This window comes from Vidua chalybeata, chromosome 12, assembly GCF_026979565.1.
Source record: "Vidua chalybeata isolate OUT-0048 chromosome 12, bVidCha1 merged haplotype, whole genome shotgun sequence".
NCBI lineage: Eukaryota > Metazoa > Chordata > Aves > Passeriformes > Viduidae > Vidua > Vidua chalybeata.
The window spans coordinates 20,029,959-20,045,745 of NC_071541.1; the positions used below are offsets into that span (position 1 = coordinate 20,029,959).

At 44.3% G+C, this 15,787-nt stretch overlaps 1 protein-coding gene across 6 annotated transcripts in view; it reads left to right on the forward strand.

Moving 5' to 3' along the window:
• Positions 1 to 15,787, forward strand: part of FBLN2 (fibulin 2) — a 92,212-nt gene that overhangs the window by 46,865 nt on the left and 29,560 nt on the right. For all 6 annotated transcript variants that reach the window (XM_053953963.1, XM_053953961.1, XM_053953964.1 and 3 more), the window contains 2 exons: positions 13,794 to 13,905; positions 15,400 to 15,529. In XM_053953963.1, coding sequence (XP_053809938.1) covers positions 13,794 to 13,905; positions 15,400 to 15,529 — 242 coding nt within the window. The remainder of the gene's footprint in view (positions 1 to 13,793; positions 13,906 to 15,399; positions 15,530 to 15,787) is intronic.

The window sequence follows — 15,787 nt, forward strand, 5'->3', positions numbered from 1 at the left end:
GGCCGGCTTTTGGCAGGAGGAGTGACGTGGAGCAGGAACTCCACCGGGACCTTTGGCATCGCTGGCTGCAGGAGCAGGGCCCTCTCTGCTGCTGTCATAGCTCAGGGGACATCAGCTCTGCTGCACTTTTGTCTTTCGCCATCATCCCTGCACCCTCCGTTCCTCAAATCCTGCCAGCTACAAAGAGAAAATGAATGTGGGTCTTGGGGTAGTGGTTGGACTTGATGATCTTGAAGGTCTCCTCCAACTGAAGCGATTCTGTGATTCTGTAAAACATGAAAAATCACCCTTTTCTTATATGGGGGAAGAAGGATCAGAAGGGGAAATTTGTATTGCACCACCTCTGGTGAGTGAAGATTACCACTATTAAGAGATAATACAGTTAAAAACATATCAAAACTGCATGTTGGCTTGGGTCCTACTTTGAAAAACAAAAAAGTATTCTGTGAAGGTGATGTGTGATGGACCCATTTGTTTATCTGAGGTGAAAAAGGAAGGAAAAAGTCATCTGAGATCTGTCTGATGTGAAGATGACCTGAGCTGTGCTGTACATATCTTTAGAGATGGAGATGATATCTCTTGCTAGCAGCCTAAACACTTCTTAAGGCATTGAGGAGATTTTCAAGATACGCATGAAGAGAGATTATCATGAGTTGGACTGCTGGGATTTAAATTATGGCCGAGTTGAAGGGAAAGCATCCTCAGCTTAAAGCCATTCTAATTGATGTCAAGTCAGTCTGTCCTCAGAATTTAAAGCCATAAAATTGTTGTTTAAAAAGTGGATGCATTGCAGTGTGGAAGAATTGGGACAGGCTGAGCATTTGTGGAGGTGTGACTGGAGTTGTACCTGCAATCAGCAATTAAAACAATTATCAGTGATTATAGCTCAGTAAAATGTCAGATCCCTTGCATTCCTCCAGCAGGGTTGGTGCTAGATGGTGTTGGGTACACAGTTCCTAAATTCAGTTTGTAACTTGTTTCTGTACAACAAACAGAATTGGGAAAATACTACATCAAGAGTTAAAAAGGTCGAGTCTTTCCTTTTAGCAAATTTCACTGGATGTCAAGCAAAGATATCAAATTTAATTGACTTTTTAAACATATGAAGTGTTTTGGAGCTATCCCATGGAAATAGCATTTAGAAAGTTTTACCTGTCCATGGTGTTTCTGTTTGAGTTGGATCTACACGGTGCTGCCAGAGAACTGGGCAGTTTGGGCTTTTGGTGTGATTTTGTTTGAAGGCAGTTGCTGATTCTTGGGAACTAATGTAACCTGTGTTTAAATGCAAGTGCATTTTCCTCATTTGCAGTTGCAGTTTACGTACCAAGTCTACTGTACAGAGGCTTGCAAAAAAACTCCACCTTTTTATGACTGATTGTCAGTAACAGTTGATGTCATTGTAAATTGACATGAAGCCTTGGAAAGCTGGAAGTGGCTAAGGAGTTTTTCCACTCACAGGTAATTAGGCAACTATAACACGGGAACATTGGTAGAGATAAAAGGGTGTGGAAAGCAGAATTATATTTAGGAGGTTTCTTTTCACTCTGTTCAGTGTTGAATATTAGGAAATAACTTTCCTCCATTAATAAAGTGTATGGAGTTGTGCTGGTCATAACTTTAACAGATGATGGCAGGAAAAGTAATGAGCCTTCAATCAGAAATGGTTACACTACGTGAGGCAGTGGTGCTTTACACTGCATGCACTTTAAATGTAAGTAATTTTAACATTGTTGGGAATTCATGAAGCTCTGAACTCAGGTTTCCATGTTTTCTCAGGTTCCTGAAATGTTAACGCTTGGGCTGTGGTGCCAGTCAGTTCAGTTCGTGTGCTGACAGTGGGAATTAGAAGTCATTGAGAAGTCAATGAGCCACTGCACAGGAATGAGATCTATTCCAATTGCATGGATTCGGTGCAAGTGTCAGGTTACTCTGATTTCACCCCTTGGCTCCGGGGGCTGCACATGGGAACTGTGCAATGGGGTGGTGCAGCACAGACACAGCACCTGCTGGTGCTTCCAGCAGGATAAGGGATCTGCTCTCAAACAGATTAAAGGGTCTGCTCTCCAGCAGGACAAGGAATTTGCTCTTTCCCAGTACCTGTGAAACACGATCTCAGGGTTCATGGCACTTGGGAGAGCACTCTGAGCTCTGGTCCTGACTGAAAGCACAACCTCTGCGGGGTCAGCGAGTGGATGTGCACAGAGGTTTGGGGTTGAAAAAGGCAGACTGGGTGAGAAATGTAGCATCAGTAGTGGTGGCCTTGATAGATGATTGTTTTGTGTCCTAACTTGGAGGGAAATAGGTTTGCGTGTTTTTTTTTTTTTTTTTTTTGTGTTTTTGTTTTGTTTTGTTTTGTTTTTTTTGTTGGCTATTTTCTGAAGAGATGCAGGAAAAGAGATAGCATTTGAGGGGGAGATAATGAAAAAGGGTCAAGAAAAATAGGGATAATGTTTGCTGGCAGGTAGGAAAGGGAGAAGACTAAGGGACTCTAGAGAGGAAAAGCAGTAGTGAAACAGGAAAGCCTTCCCTTCAAGGATGAGAGCTGCAGGACTCCAGCTGGGCACAGATGACACTGTTAGTGCTGTAAGGCTGATGTCGTTACTCCTGTCTGTCCCAGCAGCTGGGTCACTGCTGCTTTTGTCACTGTGGGGCCATCCCTGTGTGACAGCCTTGCCTTTGTCCCTGCAGTCTGCCTCACACAAGAAGATTGAAGAGAGGGGTCCTAACCTGGAAGATGTGGATGGCACTTTTCTGTTATTGAAAATGGAATATTCATATTTTTTATGAGAGCTTTTGTAACAAATTGCCTAGAAAGCTTGTGATCCCAAGATGGTTTATACTGGCTTTTGTCAGATAGCCAATCTTTCACTATAATGTGGTTGCAACACATTTTACTTGAGTTTATAAACAAACAACTCCTCCCTAAAAGCAGCCTTGCCAATACACTCTGTTGGTGGTCCTAACCCTTGCTGAATGGAGCACAGCTCCCATCTCTTGTCCCACAGCTCTGGAGCTGCCCCTGCCTGGCAACTTCAGCCTTTAACTGTGCTGCTGTTACAGAAGAACCTTCTCCCATGACCTTGTGCTGAACATCAGAGCCACATGGATAGTTAGACCTCAGGAGGTTTTGTCTTATCTATGGGAAGAAGTGGAAAATACTTCAAATCAAAATGCATCTTAGAAGCCTGCAGCTTGTGCTGGTTGGATCAGTGGCCTTCCAGAACATCAATGTGTTGAAAATGTTGAGATTTTACTCCAAATTGTTATAAGGAGTCACCTATCTGATGTGAGAAGGGTTTCAGGCTTTTGTTTTGGTTTGCAGACACTGCAGGGGTATGTGTTGATATACTGTTAATACCATTTATACCTCACCTTCCCTCCACCCCTCTTCTTTCTCATTGCAGATTTACAGAGTGGCAGGGAAGTCAGATTGTGACCTGTATTTCCAGCTCTGTAGCAGAGAGGAGCACTCCCTCACCTCTCCCCACTGTGTGGCTCTGTTCCATGTGAAAGCTGATGTCTTGCAGTGATGGGGAAACAGCTGACAGCTCACCACCAGTGTTTGCTGGCTGGGAGAAGCAGCAAGTTCAAAGCTGACCCTCTCCCCTGATGAAGAAAGATGCATTCCTGGCTGGTGCCCAGCCCCTGCCCAGAACACGCTGTCCTGTCCCGTGGCATCCCACACATTGCTCCCAGTCCTTCCCACTGGGCTCTGGGCAGTTCAGGGGTGATGGGAGGGGAGGGTGGGACATGCTGTGGCAGCTCCTGGGTGTCAGGAGACAGCCCATGGTGCCAGAGCTCACGTCTGCAGTGCAGCAGTCTCACCCCTGCAGTCTCAAAGGGTTTGAGTTTTTCTGAGGTAAGAGAGGATTTCCCCTCACAGGGGGTGGATATTGAGATGAGACTTAGTGGGTTTAAACGTGACCTGGAGCCTGCCCCAGGTAAGGAGACTGCTTCCCAGAGGAAGTCGCATCCTTTCCTGCCTCCTGGGTCCCATTTGGGATGTGCAGGATGTGCGGCTGGGTTTGTCAGAGCCTGTTCTCAGGACAAGAGGACTTTTGGGACATTAATAGGAAGAAATTGCATCTGATGAGGAAAATGAGGGGATACCACTGGCACTTTACTGAGATCTATGGGTTTGCTTGTCAGTGCTCCCTGGTGTTGTATCTTGCTTTTAAAGATCCATTTCACATCCATTTGTGGTTGCAGATGCAGCAGAGAAAGGTGTAACTGCTGAACCCAAATAAAAACAAAGTAGATTTTGGCAGCAAGAAGTCAAAATTGTAACAATTGCTGGAGAGAGCAAATAGTATGCAGGGTGCTGCTTCTGTGAGTAGTTTATAAAAGACCTGTTTCTGTATGAAAGACCTATTTTGGGTTAATTAATTAAATTCTGAGAAAAAATGTGAAGTATTGTGGCCTTGCTCAGTTTTGTGCTTGTCTGTGTGGGTGTGCACAACTTGGTGGTGCTCCAAACCCTCTCAGGCACCCAGAGCCCAGTGTTCCAACCACTTCTATCCCTTCTCCTGGCTGATGACTCAGCAAGTTATTGTCTTTTTCCAACAATGTCCAGACTTGTCTGCCTTAAGTATCCAGACACTTTGTTCCTTTCTTATTGCTGCATCACCACAAATGGCCTCATATGGATCTTATTTTCAGCAGACTCTGGGCAGCACTAAGGCTTTACTCTCATCATGAGCTGTTAGCACCCTGAACTAGAAACCTGGGTAAAAACCTTCAAAATTCAACCATCCTGATATTTTGATCATTCAATTATAATTTGCACAAGTACTATGTGGGAATGGATGTTGCTTTCCCAGCGTGCAGTTGAATATTGAAAAAGAGAGAAACTGAGAGGTGCACTCTACTTATTTACACACAAGTAATGAAGGCTGGGGTTTTTGGAAAAAGCATTGATGAAGTGGTATGTGAAGTTCTGCCTCTTTTAATATTTTCCTTTACTCTATTTTAGGTGTCTTCTGCAGAAAGTAATAGTAATGAGTCTTTGTGGGAGAGATGAAGACTCCTCCACCCTTCATTAGAATTTGCTGCCTTGTCCCAAATGCTCCAAAACACATTTAAATCACATAGTTGGAGCTTTTCACAAGTCAGTGCCTTTTCTCTCTCTTCATCTCTGATTCCAAACTGGAATGTGATTGGGAATGTAAATTCCTTTACAAGTGGCTGCAGCCTGTGTTGTCCAAGTAGGAAGTGTGAGCCAGAGTGCACGGCAGGAGATGGAGCTGCAGCTGGGGTTTAGCTTGTGCCTGTTTTAAGTTGTGCATGTGGGGTGTGGAACCTGCCCCAGAGTACTTTTGTTTGTCTCTGGCTGCTCAGGAGCAGCTGGAAGAATCTGAGCAGAGCCCGATGCCATCTCTGTCCTTACAGCCGTGGTTGTGCTTGCTGCAGTGGTGGGCACACAGGAGAGGAAGAGGGACTGGGACTGTCCCTGCAGCTCAAAGAGTTTCTGTAGAGACAGATTCAGGCTGAAATGCTGATCTGTTCACAACATCCTCCTGATTGTTTCATACTTTGTGCATGCAGCTGTTGCTTGTTGGCTGTTCCCTGCAGGAATCACTGTCCCACCCGTTCTTGCTGTGCCTCGGCAGGACTGGGGTCAGCAGTGGCCTTCAGCACGTGCCTGAGCTCCATCAGAGCTGCTGGGCTAAGGACTGGCCTAAGTATTAATATGTTTATATTTACTCTGTGTATAAACAACCCCAGGCTGAACTGGACTTGCTCAGCCTGAAGAAAAGGAGGCTCAGGAAGAACCTTCTGTTTCTTCACAGTTCCCTGACAGGAGGGTTGGGCTCTGCTCCCAGAGAACAAGGGACAGGACAAGGGGAAGTGGCCTCAAGCTGTGCCAGGGATGTTTGGATTGGAAATTAGGGAAAAAATTCTTGATGGAGAGGGTTGTCAAGCTTTGGAAAAGGCTGCCTAGGGCAGGGGTGGAGTCCCCATCCATGGAAGTGTTCCAAAACAGGTGTGGATGCAGCACATGGAACATGGTTTAGTGGTGGTGGTGCTGGCCTGATGGTTGGACTTGATCTCAGGTCTTTTCCACAGAAACCTTGCGGATTCTGTGATTCTGCATTCAGGGGCTTTGTGCTTGAATTTTTAGTAAAGGAGCAGGCGGTGCCTGTAGGCTTCCACGGGCATGGGGTCAAACCCCAGCTTTAGGTGAAAACAGCCACTTCTGCCATAGTTTACAATTGTTTTCAAGTGTTGTCTTGTTTGAAGGTGACTTCAGTAGCAGTGCTGGCAGGTATTACAGGAGTGTCATTTATCCTGATGAACACATACGTGAGTGACTTGCTAATTAGGAACATAGAATTGAAACAAATCGTAGGAATTTTGTGTGAGATCTGAGTGGTGTAGTTTTTTGACAGGGAGGAAGGACTTAGGGAATTGAACAGTTCATGTGAATGTGTTTCTCTTGGTGTATTGTGGGGTTACACTGAGCTGCACCCTGGACAGTCTGAGCTGGAGGCAAAGTCTGAAGTGGGAATGAGCAAAATGATTCACCCAATCCCTGCTGTGTGAAACCATAGTAACAGCATCAAACAGGGTGCTTCATTTAGAAGTTAAAAACTCCATTTACCTAATTTCTACCCCAAACCATTTCTTTCTTAGGGAACTAAACCTCCTTATTTCCAAACATCTGTGGTTCTGAGGCATGCTGCATGGCAAAGGAGAGATTTCCTGCTGTGCTTCCTGCTAGGGCTCCTAAATTCCCCTGGAACAGTCTAAACATCATTATCAGCCCATTCAAATTAGTATTTCCTCCTACTTCTGTAAGGGATAAAAGGAGGCTTGTTTCCTTGCTGTTGACTTAAGTGTCCCTCTGAAATTCCTTCACAATAACTGCTCTGGTACTGGGTACATCCTGGAGAGTTTAAAACTCCTTGGGTTGACTGGATCAAGGCAGAACTGGGAGCCATCAGCTCTTCCAACCTGTCATTAATCCAGGAAATGCCCTTGGCCACAATCAATACTGCTGAAATTCTTGCCCAAACCCTGATTACAAAACTTCATAAAGGAAGGCCTGAGGAAATGCGAGATCTCTTCAGAACATCATCATAAAATAAAAGAACAATGTAATTTATGATTATAAACCTGACAAGGACTAGCAAGGAATCCTGAAGGGTTCCCAAATAAGGAGATGGAGCTTTACAAGAACTCTTCTGTTCAGTTTAAGCATCCCTGCTCACTAATTAGAAACTCAATGAAACTCAGAGGTTTCCTTCCCCTGCTATTCAGAATCCTTTTGTCCACAGTCCTCAGCCAAACAGCTGGAGGGCACATACTTGGTCAGGAGCTCTCCTGGGGCTGTTCAGGCCCCTGGCTGCGGCTGTCATGTTTCCTCTCTGTTCTCCAGGTGTGCAAGGCTCGTGCTGTGGCTGAAAGCCGTGCTGAGCAATGTGGCAGAGCAAACAAGCTGACACCAGCAGCTGAGTTGAGTCGGGAGGTGAATCTGCCCCGTGTTTTCAGTCATGTTCTGAACAGAGATGAACACTCAGTTCACTCTTCTGATGAATTTTACAGTTTTTCTACTTTGGGTGAATTGGTCATGAGGAAAATGAAAATCTTGGTTTTCCCCTCCCCTCCCCGAACTGATTTGAGAGTTTTCTCTGTGAACAATTTCTGAGTGGCTTCTCCTGGAGGGCAGCTGAAGCTGTGTGTTTTTAGCCTGTGCTGCATGTGTTGAACTGGTGGAAGCAGACTGAGCACTGGGCAGGTGCTGGTGATTTTCAGTTGCCAGAGTTACAAAACTCAAAACCCTAAAGGCTCACAACAGCAACCTGAAGGATGTTTGTCGTTCAGGGTCGGCTTCATAGAGCATCCATGAGCAGTTCCCTATCCCATGTTAGCCCTGCCAGGGTGTACACAGTGCAGTCTGTGCCCCAGCAAATCAGATGTGGTTCAGATATAAATGCACAATCCTCCTTCAGGCTTTAAACAAAAATACAATTTCCATGTGTTTGATGTGAGAATGAATAATATTATTTATATGGATTGCATGATTAAAGTGTGTGTAGTGGTTTTAGGCAATTGGGCTCTAAAATGGCACGGTAACTTGGCTTGTCCTTGATCTACACTCCTAGTCCAAAACAAAGACCTTTTTCACTGCTAAACTTTTAAAATTTAAAGCAGAAACATCTCTTAATGGATGGCTGTCCCTAATACTGCAGTGTGTGGGTGTGATTGGGTAATGGTGAAATTAATGCATTTTTTTACTGTAGATAAACACTCAGATGTAAGGGGAGCATATAAGCTAAATGAAGGCCTTACACACACATCTATTTGCTTCTTTATGTTTGTTTGCCTTTATATTTTTTAAGAAGAAGGAATATTGGTTTTGTAATTTAGTTACCATTACAACCTCAGCTCAGTTTGTAGTTGGTTAAGAACATCCTGGAAGTGCTTGGCTCATTCAGTGTTTGAGTTGCAGCAGATTTAGTGATCCTGCCTAATTTTCCCAAGTGCTCTGACAGGCAGTCCCTGACTACATTCCCTGATAAACACTATTCCTCCAAATTTTAACTTTAAAATTAAACAGGGCTGGTGGAAATGCTTTGAAGAAAGGAGCCTACCTAGCCACAAAGCAGATCATGCAAAGAGCTTGCTCTCCCCAAGATAAAATTCTTCAGACAGGAATTACAAGGATAATCGGAACCAGAGACTTTCCAAAGCCTCAGCTCTTTTGAAAGTTAATAGCCAGCATAAATATACTCTGTGCAATATATGGGGAAGGAGGGTTGAGGGGGAAAATACAGCCAAGACTGGGCTGAAGGGCAAGAAATATTCTGCCTGCTCTGAGTTCTTATTGTAACTGGTAGAAGGATGATTGTGCATGAACTGCTCTGCTTCAAACTCCACGGCAGAAGGATACAGCAAAATGAGACACATTTTGAAATGGCAGGAAGAGGAATTGCTTGGGTTTGTTGGGTTTGTAGCTGGTGAAAAGGGTTAAAAAATTTATTTTGTTGTTTCCTTCCTCCCCCCTCCTTTCTTTCAACCTGGATCTAATAAAGGATGCTGTCATGGAAACCTTAAAAACCAAACATCATCTAAATTATCTGGCCTCTGTCACAGGTAATACAAGTTTTGACTTACAAGGATTATCCAAAACTAAAGGCAGAGGGAGTATAAGGTTGCTATTTATTCACACTTTGAACAAAATCTGCCAAACAAGCCTGGATGAGGCTATGTTGATGTATGGCTCCACTGTATGGTGCACAGTAAAATGAACGTTCAGCTCGGGTTATCCAGTTTTTCATTGTGCCTTGGGGCAGACACAGCTCTCTATGTTTTGCCAAGCAAGCCAGCATAAGGAATTTATGAAAAAAGAATAATGTAGGAAACAGTGTTTTCAGGTTGAAATAGAAAGCAGATGCTTCCCACGGAGTGAAGGCAATATAACAGGAACTTCTCCTGGATGAGTGGTGGGATAGATTCCCAAAGAGACGTGGGTGCCTTCAGAAGATGGAGGAGAGCACAGAAAAACACTTTGCTGCATGAGGTTTAAAATGAAGGCAGGTTGCTCCAAGTGTGATGGACCTCCCTTACCCTGCTGTGGTGATGGCATGGCAGGCAGGAATTGAAGAGGGTGGTGGAAAAGGATTAGGCACTGAACTGAATCCATGAGGTGTGTGCTGAATGCTCAGCTCAACCTGTATTTCTCCTGCAATCTGCTTTTCCATCATTTCCAAGAAGAGAAGCCTCAAAATCTGAGGAGAGCAGGTGGGTTAATGCCCCATCTCAAGCAGTGAGCTAACTGTGGTTTGGTCATGGAAACACTCCGGCACTGCCCTCGTTTCAGGGAGATTTAGAGTCAGACACATCCTGAACACTGAGGCACTTGGAGGAGCCTGCAGGAACCTGCACAGAGTAAAACCCTCTGCTCATTTATCTGGGAACAGGTCCTGGGAGAGATTAACCAGCCCCAATGACGTAAGTGATAGCTCAGTCTGGAGTGAAAGCAGCTGGCTTTGGGGCTGTGCTGTCATTCTCCCCTCCCCTCTCTTTGCCAAGATAAATCTTCTTCTCTTTACCTTACTCATTAAAACGTCTTCCCAGCCATCCCTGATAAACCAAGTTGAGAACAATGCCCACCTAGATTGTGAGATTCAAGGAGGGAGTTTAATAAACCCTCTCAGGCTGTTGATAAGATAGGAAATGACAGCCTGTTAAGGGGTAAAGCTACAGCACTTATTTATTTATTTATTAGAGCTTTAAATGGTGAAGAGATGGAGCAGAAAAAAAGACCCACTGGAAACAGTTATTTATCAGTATTTTAAGAACTCCCCCAAGTTGTTCTGTGAGGTTTTTGTCATTATTTTTCATAATATATTGGTTTATGTTCTCAGGCAGGTATTTGATAAGGAAGTACAAATTATTTTTCTCCAGTGTAAGCAAACAGTTCTTATTAAGTGTATGTGCTGGGTGCAAGTGTAAATACTATGGGTTTGGGGAAGATAAACTACTTTCTTTAGGTATACGAATGGAATAGGAAGTTCCATCATAACAGCAAGAGCTCAGCTCAGTTTTGGGAGTGCCTCTCTCACATGTGAGTGCTGATCCAGCAATTAACAGCTGGAATTAAAGCCAGCAGTGAAGAGATGTGGGTGCCTGGGGCTGGTAGTGCCCTGCCTGACACCCTGATCTTCCTGGTGATTCATGCAGTGCTCTGGCTTTCCCTGGCTTACAGATAATTGATTTTGGTGTTAATACCAGTTTTGAGCTTCACCTCTGCCTGAAGTCAAGTGATTCTGTCCAGGCCCCTGCACTGTGTCTGCCTTACTTGGGTCTCTCTGTAGTTGAAGTTGCTATCTGATACTCCTTAATATCATGATTCCTGGAGTAATTTTAGTGGAAAGGGAAATAATTGTCCACTCGTGCCTGGGAGGCTTGGGTGGGTTGGTTGGTGTGATGGGTCAGTCCTTGCTGCTCCCATCGAGTGAGGAGTTGTAGACTCACAGAACAGTTTGTGTGCAAGGGGATTTAAAACCCATCCAGTGCCACCCCTGCCCTGGGCAGGGACACCTTCCACTGTCCCAGGCTGCTCCAAGCCCTGTCCAGCCTGGCCTTGGACACTTCCAGGGATCCAGGAGCAGCCACAGCTGCTCTGGGCACCCTGTGCCAGGGTTTTGTCAGGCTCAGTGAGGAAGTGCTGATGTCTTAAGGTTTGTCTATCTTTCTACTGAGACAAAAGAACCACTTGGAACGGAATGATGGATAAAGCTGCTGACAGCTCAGTCAGGAGTGCTGGCTCCAAGAACGGGCATTTGCATAACAAGAGTTATTCAGTCGATGCAAATGCTCTGCAGAGCTGCAGACCCGAAGTGAGAATGGGAGGAAGCAAATTGGAGGTGTGAAATGGTCTGATCGGAAATTCAGGTGAAGCTGAAATCAGTGAAACTTCAGTATCAAAAAAGCTCTAGCAAGAAACTGAGATACTCTATCCCTTCTTGGCCTTCTAGAGCTGGCTGATGATTTATCACTCTGGAAACATAATTTGTGAACACTGGGAGGGAAAAAGGGGAGGAAAGTTTCTGAAAATCCACTTTGTCTCCTTTGCTGCTCTAACAAACTTATGGTTCACTGTGACAGTGGGAGGAAATAATTTAGTAGCCTTTAACTGTGTGTTTTTCTCAGTTTGAGTTTCAACTAAACTTTGTAGCTCAACACCCACTCATAGGAGATTTTTGTAGCTGAAAGCTGAAATTCTTAGCATGTAAAAGCTGTGTGGACATCATGTAACCATGGAAAACCTGGATGTGTCCCTAGGTCAGTTTCAGGCCATCTGGCTGCTGCTCAGGGTTGAATCAGGCACTGAGAAAACTTTAAAGCACAGGCAAGGAAGAGTTAAAATTCTCTGAGGGAAAAATGTTTTTCAAAATATTTGAATTAACTTCTAAGTGTCTTTAAAAGACAATACACCGATTTTTGAGATTAGGCCAAAATGTTCTGTAGTTCATATCTTCAGACTGAAGATGCAGAGTGAAAATTGCAGGAGGTGAGTTTCTAAATTGCAAACAAGTGAAGAAACTGCTGCTGTTTTCTAGTGCAGCCTGACATAAATTACTTTTCCTTAGTGAAGATACCTATAAATAGCAAATTATCTATTAGCAGGGGGGTTATGAAATTATTTTATCAAAGAATCAAACATTATATAAAAAAAAAACCCAGGATTACAGAGTTCTCAAACAAAATTACTTTGTTTTCCATGAGCAGATGCAAATCTGCTCCCAAATCTGCTAATATCATGGAAGCCCCAAATAAACAAAGCTCTGTTTGAATGTTTTTGTATTTCAAAGCCTGTTACACACAGAGCTGAAAATCTCTATCCACCATAGAAGCTCTGTGATCCCCAGTCCTGTGCATGTATTTAGTTGTATATATTTGTTCTTCATAATGGAGAATTAAAATATCATAAATCCATGCTAATGTCTGTGAGTCCTATTATGAGCTATTCCAGGTTCTTTTAAATTCCTGATGAAGATAAAATGCAGTAGTTTGTTGATTTTATGATAACTTCATTCTGGGTTTAATTATTCATAAGATGACAACAAAAGGTAGTATATTTTGCAAATATGACTGTTTAATAGTATGGCACTTCAGCAGAGCAATCTGATATTGAATCTTCAGTGAGAAATGAGTAACTCGCTTTTAGTTGAATTATAAATCATGTAGATTACTGCAATATAGATAGTTAAATTCTGCTCTATTCTCATGTTCCAGCAAGAGCAACAAATGTATTTCAGCACTTGGTAAAATGAATGGAGTTTCCACAGAGGGAGTGAATTAGAACTATGTTAAAATTTCATTGTTTTGTAGCAATGTGTTGTAATTATCTGGTACTGGGTATATTTCCTGCCAGTTTAACTGTATAGATCAACCCTCCAATGTCACAGAGCAACTCTTATGCCTAATACAGCTCTCAGGCCTCAAGGATATTTTAAGATTGTTAATGTAGTGTATAAAAAGAAAGCATTGCATATCCTGGGGGCCATGTGCAGATTGCTGTGGTGTCACTGCCCTGGTGTGTGAGCAGGAGCTGGGCAGGGTAGGAGGACACAAATGATGATTAACCCCCTGCACCGGTGGGTCTGGTTTGGGCTGTTCCTTCCCAAAGACTTGAAGAGAACAAAGTTCCCCAAGTCTGTGCAGTAGGTGTAGAGGATCCAGCAAAATCCTATTTGACTTCAACCTGCACATTTACATCTTTGGTGCAAATCCGCAAAACAAAACGTGGGAGCTAGAGCAGCATTCTCCATGTCCACCTCTCTTATTACATCTTAGTGCCAGCATTTCACAGTCAGAGTTACGGCTCCTTTTCATTGTATTTTTAAGCCAGCTGAGCCATGCAAGGCTGGGGCACTCTATGCTAACCCAGCCTGTGTAGTGAGGGCACTGTTACAGCAGCATAATGACTAACTCAACTTGCACCAAGTGGCCAAGCATGATTTTTCAAGGATTTTGCTCAGAGTTGTCAAATATGGAATGTTCTTCAAACCATTTATGTAATATATAGCATTTAAAACTCTTAATTTCCTTCTGCTGTTCCGCCCGAAAGACATCACCAGTTGATCAGTTATGTCAAGATGTTTCAGGTATCAGTTGTCTCTTTCTTTTTTTTCCTTATAACCAAACAAAATGTGGAAAGAAAGGGGAAAACCTCACCCTGAACTATCGTTATTTTAAAGATCTTCTCAATTAAGAAGCAGAGTTAAACCAAATCCATTCCATACAAAAGAATCAAAAAAATTCTGTGTGTATGCTTCATACAGGTTCCACAAAGGAGTTGATTGAGAGCTGCTGTGGAGCTGGCCAGCAGTGGGCTATAGACAACGGGGAGTGCACAGAAATCCCTGTAAGTGGCATGGATGGTGATATTTGCAGGTACGTAAGGTAAAATGGAACATTTTCGGTTAGCAGAAAGAGTAGCCCTTGAGGAGAAATCAAGTGTACTTCGTGGGATGTCCAGGAGACTGGAAACTGTATCATTCATTGTCTGAATTATTTGTAGACTGGCAATACTCATGGCTAACTAGAAGCCAGGATTTCCCTGTCCATTTGCCCAAAACCTAAACAAAAGCTTTTTAAGGTTTCTTTTTGTCTCTCCCATGAGCAGAGCACAGATTTTGTGTCCCGTTTTGTGCCCATCTGTGGAGTTGCAGCTAAATGGGAGGACAGAGCTTGGCAAGTGCCAAGTGCAGTAATTATTCGTGTCATTAAGGGATGTGTTTATTGCTCTGTGAGTGGCCCCTGGTTCTGCTGGAGGGGGCACCACGCCCTGATCCTGCTGCTGGTGTCAGCAGCACCGGTCTGAGTGGGAGCCAGGTTCCCTCTGCACAGCAGGAGGACAGGGATGGGTGCAGGCTGGATCAGCACCCCACGAGCTGCAGTTCATCCCACTCCCACAAGCCTGGAGCGGCCCTTGGGGAGGGATGGGGACAAAGTCACTCCAGACTCACATTCTCGAAGACTGATCCCATCATTTAGAGCTTTGGCATAATCCCTTTTATCAAATTGAGTATCATTGCACCTTTCTGAAGTTACTGGAAGATTGAAATCCTCCCTGCTGGGATCTGGCATGACGTGACTGACATGTACCAACTCTCTGTGAAGTGAAGGCAGATGAAAAATTCCAACCTCGGCCTAAGTAGGTGCAAATCCAGTGCATTAATGAGTTGCACCTGCAGATCTGAGGCTGGTTGTAGATGAAAAAGCCAGATCCTAAATGTTTCAGTCCCTGTGAATCTACTGGGATTAAAGGGAGTATAGAGATCAGGGGTTCAGTTGTCTTACTTGTAAAATTTCAGTCGTGTCCCTGTTTTAAAGATTTAAGCCTGCCTATGAATATTATGTCTAAAGAAAACATTTTATGTAAAAAAGTATTCAAGTATATGGCCTCAGAGCCTGGAAACCAAGGACAAAATCTTGCTGCTGCCATTGGGAGCTGTGCCAGTGAGCAGGAGCTGGTGACCCTGCTCCTCTCCAGCCCCAGAGCACTGCCTGTGCTGGAACCCTGCAAATCCTACAGCTCCCAGGAGTCTGCTCCAGCTCAATTCACTACCTAAAGATTGTAAAATACCAGTCTGGTTTGGGCTGGAAGGACCTGAAAGCTCATCCCATTCCACCCTCTGCCATGGGCAGGAACACCTTCCACTATCCCAAGCTGCTCAAAGCCCTGCCAGCCTGGCCTTGGACACTTCCAGGGATCCTGGGGGTAGATACTCATTAAAAAAATGAGTTCCTGTTCTGCCAGGATAGTTTTCTGCGCATGTTTAGGTGTTAGGAGTGGAGTAGTTGAGGTGGCACTGGGACATTCCCAGGGAGTGTCAGAGAGCCGTGCCTGTGGGCTGCGTGACAGTGGTGGCCTGGCCCTTGCAGGATTGCCCAGAAGCAGTGCTGCGTGTCCACGGTGAGGGAGAACAGCTGCCTGGCAGGGATGGTCGCCGCCAAGGAGGGGGACACGTGTGGCCCTGAGGACAACGACCCCTGCGCGGGCTCGTCCTACAAGGTGAGCTCTGGTGCTTCTGGGGATGTGCAAGGTGTCCTCCTGCCTGCCTTCAGCAGGCATCTCTTCCTGCATTCCTGTGGGCCATGGAAAAGATGAACTTGCAGGAATGTGGCAGTGAAATGGTGCCGTTTGCATTTCAGTTTGCAGCCCCTTTTAAAACTTTGCAGTAATGTTGTTTTGAATTAATTTCCATCTCCATTTTGGAGACCTAACTGGCTGTATTGCTTCTGCTTCCTGGTTTTGGAAGTAGCTGAAAAG